At 46.5% G+C, this 11190-nt stretch overlaps 1 protein-coding gene across 1 annotated transcript in view; it reads left to right on the forward strand.

Moving 5' to 3' along the window:
• Nucleotides 1-7395, forward strand: part of Sulf1 (sulfatase 1) — a 165372-nt gene extending 157977 nt beyond the window's left edge. Inside the window, exon 22 of the mRNA XM_023722391.1 lies at nucleotides 5075-7395. Coding sequence (XP_023578159.1) covers nucleotides 5075-5105 — 31 coding nt within the window. The 3' untranslated portion in view covers nucleotides 5106-7395. The remainder of the gene's footprint in view (nucleotides 1-5074) is intronic.
• The last annotated feature ends 3795 nt before the right edge of the window (nucleotides 7396-11190 follow it).

The raw sequence follows: 11190 nt of genomic DNA on the forward strand, positions 1-11190 counted from the left end.
TTATATTATATTATATTATATTATATTATATTATATTCTCCTTTAAGACTATAGAGAAGGGGCTCAGGGAGATGGCTCAGTGGTATAAGCACCTCCCTGGCAGGCGCAAGGGCCTGAGTTTGATCCCCAGTTCTGCCAAAGGGGAGGGGAGACTATAGGGAAGAAATAAAATGGTGGAGTGGTAATTGGTAGCAAAATCCAGCTTCTGCAAGATTAAGAACCCAGACACTGAAAGTGACAACTTGTCAAAGAAAAAAGAGAAGCAGATCACCAGGACTTGGGAAGGAACTGACAGGAAAGATTAGCAGCTTGTGGAGAACAGTACTGGGCTCCCAGAAGCAAGGTGAGCACTTTGTTTAAATTGGGGACTTAGAACAACTAAACACCAACTTCATACCCGGGCTCCCAGGGTTACCTTCCCACAGTGACTGGGTGAGAGATGGCCATGGGAGATAGCCATGGACAGAGAGTGGGCTAGAAAGTGACACCCTGAGAAGTTTAAACTCAGGTCAGAAAGAACATGGGCTCTAGGGCTGATGAGATAGCTCAGTGGACTAAGCGCCTGCTTAGGCAAGAACAGAGATCTGGGTTCGATCCCCAGCCCCACTCCCAGGTCTCCTGAGCTGGCCACTGAGACCTGGCATCGTAGCAATGCCTATAATTCCAGCACTGGGGAGACTGAAAACAGGAGGGTCACTATGAGTCAGAGGTATGTAGTGTGACCCTGTACCAACTACTAAAAAAAAAAAAAGAAAAAGAACATGGGCTCTAACCCTTGCAGTAAGAAGTTAAGTCCAGCTGAGTTGTGCTTAGAAACAGCTGGGTCTGAAAGTTCCTGGTACAGTTAAGCACTTGAACCCTTGCCCTGCTGCCCACACCCAGCACAGACCTGGGATCTGATTGACTTCACTGTCCACCAGTGTGAGCTAGGACACCCCCACAGGTGGACCCTGCCACAGCCTGGGTTAAACAGAGAGGCCTACGTGTCAGGGCAGGCACATCACAAACTCACAGACTACAAGGCTAGGTAGAGAAAACCAAGACCAGCTGGCTTCAAAACTACAGGTCCTAGAAGGAAACCTTCATTCAAAAAATACAGAGAAAAAACAGATTATTCTTGAAGTCATTTCTTATTTTTCTTACTCCTTTTTTCTCCTTTTTTTAAAATATATTTTTATTTTCCATATTATTTTTTTGTCTCCCATTTTTTTCTTTTATCTTTTCTCTCTCTCTCTCTCTCTCTCTCTCTCTCTCTCTCTCTCTCTCTCTCTCTCTCTTTCTTCCCCACCTAGCTTCCCCTTCCCTTTATAAGAACCCATGTGATGATCTGGATACTCCCCATTAAAGGATCCATAACTCACAAGGCATGATGGGGTATGCCCACAGTCTGAGCACTTGGGAGCCTGGGGCAAGAGGACCACAGGTTGCAGGCCTATGTGAGCCATATAGCAAATCTCTGACTTAAAAAAAATATCCGTAACTTTGAGACTGCAAAGTGTCTTGCCACATCATGTAGTATCACAGCTCTGGGATTTGGACAAGGGTGTCTCCGAGGGTAAGGAGGTCTCCAATTCTGCCTCCTACCTATCAATGCTATACTTGCTTCACAAGAGTTTGGAAGCTTACTTCGATTTTTCTATGTTCTAGAATAGTTTTCCAACATCAGGATGCTGGAGGTTTGGTGCAGTTCTCCCATGACACTATATGGGCCTGCTGTTCCTGTGTGGTTAAGTAAACCCCACTCCTCCATCTCTGCCACAGAAATGGTTCTGTTTAAGCTTTCTATCTTTATTGGGTCGATTCCAAAGAAGCTCTTTAGCTGAGCAGTTACCTAAGTAGTTATATGTCTAAGATATCTAAGTAGTTATATGTCAGCTGTGTGCCGAGCCCCGCACACCTGCATCAGCATCCTCCTCTCCAGCTTCTGCCCACACCTGCTACACAGAGAAAGGCACCTGGCAGCCCTTGCTCCACCCTTCTGAGAGTGGGAAGTGCTTGAGGCAGCTCTTCTTGCCCTTCTCTCCCAGCTATGGACAGCAAGTGTTTCACTTCCCAGTCCAGCTCCCTACTGAAGGATGTTGTGCAGCATGACATGTCCATCTATTTATTTTTGATTTATGTATTTGGTACAGGGTCTTGCTATGCAGCTCAGACTCATAGTGATGCTCCTGTTTTCAGCCTCCCCAACAATGGCATTACAGGCATGTGCCACCATGCCTGGACTCAGTGGCTGGCACAGCAATGTGTACCAAGGATTGAACCAGGGTCCTTGTGCTTGCCAGGCAGGCACTTAGACTGCTGAGCTATCTCCCTGGCCCAACACATCTATTTAATGTAGAATCTCTTTGCCCACTGTTGCACACTCTGGGCTGCTGAAGAATGTGTCCTTTTATCTGAAGAACTGTAACTCAATAGTCAATGTTGTTTGCAACCTCTCTTGGGATCCTTCAGTATTTTGGACATTTGCATCCGCCACTGGGTAGGCGAAGCCCAGTGCAGCAGGGCTATCCCTGAGGGCCCCTTAGAGCCCCGTGGATCTAGCAGAGAATAGTGGCCAGCTAGGAAGGAGGTCCATGCCCAAGGAAGTCACCCCATAATGGTCTCAGTCTTTGCTTCTCTCATTGGCAGATGGAGCAGTCCTTGGTGGCTTTCTGTGCCTTGTAGGGTGCAAGAAGAGTTCTGTACTCTGGCCACCTCTGCCTTCCGGGGCCTGTACCTCGTCCACTCATTTCATGGATGTACATGGCCACCATGAGGGGGGCACCAAAGGCCCACTGGTGGTTCCAATAATAGAATTTATTTTAATCTATTTGCTGTGTCAGAGTGGTTGACCCTTGTGTTTCTTTTTTCATATTCTACCATTTGTTCTTTATAACAGTGCTTGCTCTTTTTTCTTTTGGGCTTTGGTCAGGACTTTCTTTTGGTCCATCGGGTTGCCTCAGTGCTTATACCTTTTTAAGCCCTGGTCTCTGTTTTCTCATTTAACTGTACTTTTTCATCAGCCATGTCTAGCGGGATCATTTGAGTACCAATGCCCACCTGAACCATACCCAGTGGGCTCATTCTCTTCCATCTATTCTACTTCTCCTTCCATCTAGCTGCAGTGTTTCTCCCTTGTCCTCCACAATGATTACAGTATTTTTCTCATGCTTCCCCTACATGTTTCTCCTATATTAAGTGCTCACCATCAATCCTTTTGCTGACCTTTCGCCAGTGCTTCCTTGATGGAACAAACCTCAAACAAACAAATCCTGTAGAGAATCACTCCAGAAGAGCGAATGGGCAGTGTCCCCTGCATTCTGCATGTTTCCCACTATCTCCCTGTCACTTTGGTATTTCAAGGACAGATACTTTACTTCTGTCTTTAGGGACATATGCTTGAGATACACAGTAAGTGTGTTCATGTCAAGGGAGGGATCCATATGCTCAACTCGTCCTGACCATTTCCTTGCCCCCCTCCACACTCCCTTCACCCTCAGGTCCCCTTCCCACTTCCAGAGTCTGCCATCTCATTCTTATTTTGCTCATTCAGCTATTGATATTTTAGGTTTCTCATAAGAGAGAAGCCATGCAATATTTAACCTCCTGTGTCTCTTAATTTTACGTCTAATTTCTAACCTAACACAGTGCTTGTGCCCTCTGATGTTTGATAAATCACATCTGCTTTACTCAGCCCTGATGTGTTATAGTGTTCTTTATGGTTTATGATTTATTTAGGCAGAAAAGTTTTTGTGAGATTGATTTTCAAGAAAAATTCTCGTATTCTATTTTCTGTTATTTTTTGTGAATCGAAACTGCTTTCATTTCATGGATTGGAATACTTACAAGATCTCTAGTCAAAGAAGGCTCTTGTCTATAACAGTGTAGTTGCTCTTTACTGTTTACTTGGGGTGGAAGTAGTGAAGTCATGAGTCCTCTCATTTCTGCCCTCCAGCCCCAAAGACACCTCTGCCCTGCTTTGTGCCCTTTTTTTCTGAAGCAGTATCCTGAAAAGCCAGCCACCTGCGCCCCTCTACACTCCAGGTCCCCCACCCCACCACCCCCCATCAGTGCAGTCACTCCAGGGGTTCAGACAGGAAGTTATACCTGAAGCTTACATTCTTTCCAGCGATGGCTTGAAAGCAATCTTTGTTTGGCTCCTTCCTCCTTTCTCTTTTTCAAACTGGCTTCCCAGGGCCCATGTCCAGAGTGCAACATATGCCCCTGCAGGGACTTGGTGCTCCCTTACATTTTATTTACAGGTGATCTAAAAGTGGTAGGACTCGCTGTTCTAATTACACAGAAGGTATGGATCTTGCAGTTTTGCTATCTGTCCTGGCTGCTCTATATTGCGTTGTGGGCACTGCACCACACTGATCTAATTTGCCTCTTTCTAAAAGGTTCTTGGCACACAAGAAAAAGAGTTGCTTTCTTCGGAACATCAGTCATCCTGGTGGTGGCTGTAGCTCTGGGGGGAAAAAGGCTCTGTGTTCTTTGCACAGATGAAGATTACTCAAATGTTGATTTACTGCAGCATGGGTTTATCTAGAATATAGAACTTCTAGGACAAAAAAAAAAAAATCTAAGCATTTGAGGCACATACTTGCATTCATTGTTTTTATGCTGAGTGCCAGAGAATATATAATAAAAATTACAATGTTACTCTAAACATTGCTGATTACACTAAAATGCTTTGAAATCCATTGATCACCCAGCAACCCTCCAGTTAATACTGGTTTTGTCACAACTATTTCTGCATTTGGCAGATGAGGGTCCAAGACTCACTGTTACACTCTCCTGATTACTGAATGACAGGACTGCACCCCAAATCCCTGGGTGGGTGGGACAGTACCACTTCCGAGACCAGATGTGTTTGCACATAGAAGTTTTCCCTTACATGATTTTTAGAAAGTTTTTTATTGTCAATCAATCACCTTTGTATTCTAACGTCACAGTTTAATAACAGATTGCTGGGCAGAAATACTTTTGAGTGTGACAGTTTGAATTGATTTGTTCTGTAAAACCAGCATAAGTTGCTTAGAGTTGGGTGAGAAACATCTCTGCCCTAATGTGCCCCTTTTCTTTCTCCTCACAGAGGACAGCTATGGGATGGATGGGAAGGTTAGTCTGTCCAGACTGCTACAGACACCAACTGGCAAGGCCTGCCAGTTAGACAGCATGAATGCAAGCGGCTCTACGTGCAGGCACAACCATGGACTTAGTCTGTTTGACTGGACTCATTACTTGAAGGATGTAGATAGAGTATTTGCACTGCTGAACAGTCACTCTGAGCAAAAGCAAGCAAGAAAGACTGAGCCTGCTCAGAGTGATGGGCCCCTGGTTGTCTCTGCGGAGCACGCAGTGCCAGTGGACATGCCCTCCGCAGAGTCAGATGGAGCCCCAAGTCAGACAGGCAGGGAAGCTCTTCATTGGACCTTGCCAGCTGACCCTGGACCCCTTCTTTTGAACCGACCAACATGACGTCCAGAGAATACACTTGAACGGGACAATGACATTCCAGAAGTGAATCATCTGAATTCTGAACACTGGAGAAATGGTAAAACTGAGAAACGGACGGGGCAGGAAGAGATCGATCGCACTGAAGGCAGCTTCAGTGGTAGTGGCATAACAGCTGGGGCTCCAGCCCCGCCCCCGGCTGCAGCCCACTGACAACCATCAGAAAGAGCCTCCCCGGGCTGGTGGTCCCGGAGAGGATGTCTTTGAAGATGAGCTGTGTCTTCCCGTGCATTCTGATGGAAGCTTCCTCCATCGGATGCTCAGCGCATTCCAGCCGAGTGGAGAGGATGGAGGATGTCTACCAAGGTAGAGCAGAGCAACCCAAGGAGTGCTTGAGGCGTGCAGAAGGCCGTGCCTCCCCCACTCTCCTCTGATTAGATGAAGCTGTTACCTTATCCTAAACACAGTATTTCTCTTTAACTTTGTATTAGCAAACTAAGAACAGCGATCCTCCTGGCTACCAGCATTCCGGGCTGCTGTGGGTCCATTCATGCAGCACGTGCCATGTGGGCAGGTGGTGGGTGCCCAGCAACGCGTCCTCGTAACTCACTGTTCAAAAGAACAAAGAGAATGGTTGGGCTTTCTTTCTGTTTTGTTTTTGAGACTAAAACAGTATTAATCTTTTGGACATTGCAGGGGCATGCATATGGAGATGTTATCCAGTCAAAAATGGCTCGAATTGTGCCTTTCTTGGTTTCTAAAACTTGACAGCCTTGGTGAGCTTGTCAGCACGCTTTGACTGCCTGCATAATGACGTTCGGATTCATTTTTAACCACTGGAATTTTTCAATGTCATCATTTCTGGTTCAGTGATTTTGCACCTTGAGATTGGCATGCCATGTCTATTTGTTTAACATTCTTATTATATTATTGTTATTAACAGGCTTATCACGGTCACACTGTTTGCTTTCAGTGTGACAAAGTAAAATAGACCCCTAAGGATGACACACAGTATGGAGCACATATTGTTTAACACGCACTTTTGCCGGAACATATTGCATGTGTTTTACCTTGACTTGCTAAGATTGATTAGCAGAAAGGCATGGCTAATAATGTTGGTGGTAAAAATAAATAAAAAGTCACACAAATAAGACAAACATTGCCTGCTATCTCTGTGCCTAGCCTCAAGTTGTTCACCTATGCTTACGATTGCAAAATTTCAAGTATTTTCATGACAGAAGAAAAATCTTGTGCTTTCACAATTATTTTGTTTTCTTGGCCTGATTAATAAGCTTAAGTGTTGAGAAAATATGTGTAGTTTTAAATTTATATGAGGAACTTTTTCAATTAACTGAAATCGTGAATATTCCATAATTTAAACATGTCATAAAGGAGATTAATTTTGTAACATTGGTGTATGAATATTTTAGGACTTTCTCCAAGTTGAGCTTTTAAAGACATAGTTCAAAATTGCTGTTAAAATCTATTCTTGCCAATATTCTGGTTTTGTATTAGATTTTTCAATACCAGCAAAAGGATTACCTCATTGAAAATCAGCAGTACCCAGTTCAATTTCTCGAGAATTTTTGTTTCTCTTAACAGTGGTTTTATTTTTAGAAACTCAAACATTTAGATAAGTTATGTTATCATTAACTGTTTAAGATAAACTCTTTTAAAGAAAATTTAATATGTTATAGTTGTACCTTTGGTTACTCTTAAGTCTTCTATCATAGACTGTGTACATATGTTAAAATTGGCATTTATCAGATGTGTGTGTCATTGGCTGAATGACAGAATAAACATATTTATGGTCATGAATGATGTGCTTTGTAAAAAGATTTCAAGATATTAGGACATATACTGTGTTTTTAATCCTGTATAATACTCTGTGATACTTTTATAGAACAATTCTGGCTTCAGGAAAGCCTAGAAGCAATATTTCTTGAAATAAAGGGTGTTTAAAACATACCTGTTTTGGAGACGTGAACTTAGCCATTCTGTCGCACACGCGTTCCTCCTGATCTTGACTGACGTGACTGCTCCTGGCCACACGTGTAAGGCTGCCCCGGAGTCTGCACTTGTGGAACTCTCCAGGTGTGACTTCAGCATGGGTATGTGTCACTGCCATCCCGGAAGCCTCAGCAGAGGCAGCCCCAGGGGCTTCCTGGACGTCCAACTGGCACAGACTGAAGTTTTGAAAAAGGGGCCTGTCTCAGTTACTCTTCCCTCGATGCTGGGACAAATACCCGACATCCAAAATGAAGGAAGGAAGGGTTTATTTAGCTCACGGTTATTGGAGGTTTCAGTCTATACTCAGCTGGCTCCGGGGCAGAGTGGCACATGGCAGAGGGCAGCAGTTCGTGGCGGCAGAAAGCAACAAAACAGCAAGAGCAAAAGGGAGGAGTAAGAGCACTAATGGCTGCAGAGAGGAAGCCTGTCTCCCTTAAGTTGCATGCAGGCTATCCACCCCAGGGCGGGTATAGCACTCACACCCGTAATCCCAGCAGCACTCACACCCATAATCCCAGTGGATCATGAGTTAATCACAAACTGCTCCATGACTGCATGAGGCTTTGGGGGGACAAATACACACAAACCACAACAGGGCCTTTCGTTGACCTTTTCCACCAGGCCCTGCAAAGATATCATCCATCAAAAGCAGTTTGGAGACCATAATTTTGATATAAGTAGAAACCAAATACTTCTCCAAGACCCACATTTTCTGACTGACAAACACCATTTGCTGCTTTCTCTGCCATTTGACCCAAATGCCCCGATGTTAGAAGGTTAAAAAAAAAAAAAGAGAAAAAAGTTTTTTTTAAACTATTTATTTATTTTTAATTTTTTTAAACATTTATTTAGTGTGTGTGTGTGTGTGTGTGTGTGTGTGGCCAGCTCAGCCCATCAGGGGGCGCGGCTGGCATGTGGTGCTGGGGGATCGAACCGCGGTCCCTGTGCTTTGCCAAGCTTGTTCCAAGTAGGTGCTTTAGACCACTGAGCCATCTCTTCAGCCCCGAGAAAAGTTTTTTAAAACACAAAGGGTTCAAGGATTTTACAGTCAATCCTCATGACTGGAAAAACTAGTTTCATCAAAAGAATAGAGCTAGCAATAACAGTGTGTCCAAAGACCAGACTCTGTCCCTTGCTACAAAACCAATGGGTGCATATATAGCTCCATATCTGTGGCAGTCGGAGTGACTTTCCGTCCACGCGCCTTTCCGTACAGGGTGCTGCACACCCTGGTCAGATCCGCCGGCCCCTGCACCTGCCCCCGCCGCCCAGCAGCCACATCCTGCTCTCATGTCGGCTTTGCTTTAGTCTCCGCACAGGAAAGACTGTTAAGCTTCTCGATCCTTTAATATAAAACGTGACTAGGCCAAATGTCGCTCTACTGGGTCTGCCGGAGTCCTATCTCGTTAACTTTCACGCTCCGCCTACCCCGTGAAAGCGGCCTGAGAGACGCTGTCTCCCGGTTTGTACTTCAGAGAGCATTTCAGAAAGGGCAAAACCCTGCTCACCAGCCCTGGAGTGATCCGGTGCCCGCAAAGCCCGGGCAGCCTCGACCGCGTCCCACCCTGCACTGGCCTAGAAGATGAAGGGAGAGTCAGCCCCTGCCACTCTCCCACTGAAACTTGGACGCACGCCTGCATGCACAAAAATACACACACACACCAGGACAGACAGAGGAGCTACAGCAAGGCCCCAACGGACGGGGTGCCCCATGTGGTAAAGACAACACTGGCCCTGTAAGAGCTCAGTTAACCTCAAAACCTTTTTTACTACCTGTGTGAGTTTAGGGAAGTTAAACATCTCTAAAACAACTTTATAGAGTTTATCAAAAATAACTATACAACAAGAGTTTTGGACTGAGAGTGGCAAATAAACAACACGAGTGCTTTCTTTTCTCAAAATGCACCAGCGCAGCCATCGGGACACTTTTCTACTGAACTCAAGCATCAGTGGCCTGGGAACCCCCAACTCAGGCTGGCTTCTCGAGGCAGCATCAGTGTGGTTGGCTCAGGACTGACATGGGGAGGACAGCCCACCGGCCACACCCCAACTAGTTCATCCCAGAGGGCCCTCCTGGCCTTCCTTTAAAATGTGTGTGTGTGGGGGGAGGTCCCAGGTGTAGCTCAGCAGCAGAGCTCTTGCTTGTCATGTGGGGACACTGGGGTCTATGCCCAAGACCCCCGCCTCCCACACACAAAAGCCCTGTAAGCACCAGCATCTGCAGGTTTTCTTGGTCAAAAAATAAGAATTTTTATTGCTCCTACTTCCCTAAACACTTTGGCTTTCTAAATTTAAAAGGTTGGCTTGAGTACTGGGCATTAGGTTCAGGGCCTTCCTTCCACGGGCTGGGAAACCGCTCTTTCTCTGAGCTACATGCACAGCACTTCTCTTTTGGGGTGAGGGGACAACGTAGGGTTAAATTGTCCAGGCTGCCCTTGAACTTTGATCTTTCTGCCTCATACTCATTCACCATGGTGCCCAACCTAAATTTAAAAGATTTTAGAATTATTTTTAGGTTTGTGCTTAAGATCATCAGTTCCCCAATTTGGTCCCATTCTGCTTGGTATTTCCAAAATTGATCTTACTAGAAAACGGATCTTTGGTCAATGATTAAGGTCCCCAGGGCCATCAGGTCCTCCACAGCGCCCGACCCTCTGACCTCTGCCAGCTCGCAGCACTCCCACGCTCCCTGCGGGTGCGTCTTGCTCTCATCGCCACCCCTAGGTCCCTGGGTCACCCGCTCACACCCCATGTGTCATCTGTCATGAATTCACTCCAGTCGCAGGTCTGCCCCTCCATCCTTTCTGTTTATCCCTCCGCTTCTGTCCCATCTCAGCCTGTAGAAACCCCATCCACCCGACAGTTCTCGTTACTGTTTCAAATTTTACCTTTTCACCGCTGGACTCCTCCACCCTGGATGTCTTCTCGTTCCGTTACACTTTTCCAAGTAGGAAAACGAATGTTGCCCCAGGTGTGGGGCCAGTGGAATAAGGACAGCTGGCCAAGCTCACTGCGGTCTTCTGAGACCCAGACACATTGAGTGAGGGTCCAAAGAGCAGGGCCAGGGGCTTCAGAACCAGACTCTGCCTGCTGATACGGGGGCCCCTGAAGACACACACCTGGGAATCACACGTGGGGAACGTGGGGCCTGCACACGTGGCGATCTTGTGTGCTGTGTGTTACCTCGCTCTTAGCTGGACAGTGGAAGCGGGGAGCAAACGCACCTCCTTCCTTCAGAACTTCCACCACCACCACCACCCCTCACGCAATGCCCCGCGCTAGCACGTTCCTGGGCCTCCGCACTCTGGGGTCCAGAATCTGAATACCCGCCCCCCCCCCGCGCCATTCCTCCCCCTTATAAGCCCAGCAGGGCAGGGATGCAGAGCTTGAGGGGACCCAGCGCAGCCTCAGTGGGTCTCAGTACCAGCAGAGAAGTCCTGGTTCTTTCTCCTTTAGGATGAGTCCGCGCTGAGGCCAGGCGGAGCCCAGGAGCCCGCAGCGCGTGCTTCCGCTGTGGCCGCTAGGTGGCACTCGAGTGAAACGAAATCCGTCCTAGCTGGGAGCCCGCAGAAAGCAACCGTTCATGGCGACTTCTGAAGTGGCGCTACTGAGTGTCACCACTTGACAAGAACGCATCTAGAACAACTTGGTCCACGGCAGGCTGCAGTGCCTAGGACTTTAGCCATTCCGGTAGACAGAACACTTTTAGCTTCCTGCTGATTTATGTTGGTATTACGAGTTGGA

Source organism: Octodon degus, unplaced genomic scaffold (genome assembly GCF_000260255.1).
Source record: "Octodon degus isolate 3935 unplaced genomic scaffold, OctDeg1.0 scaffold00091, whole genome shotgun sequence".
Lineage (NCBI taxonomy): Eukaryota > Metazoa > Chordata > Mammalia > Rodentia > Octodontidae > Octodon > Octodon degus.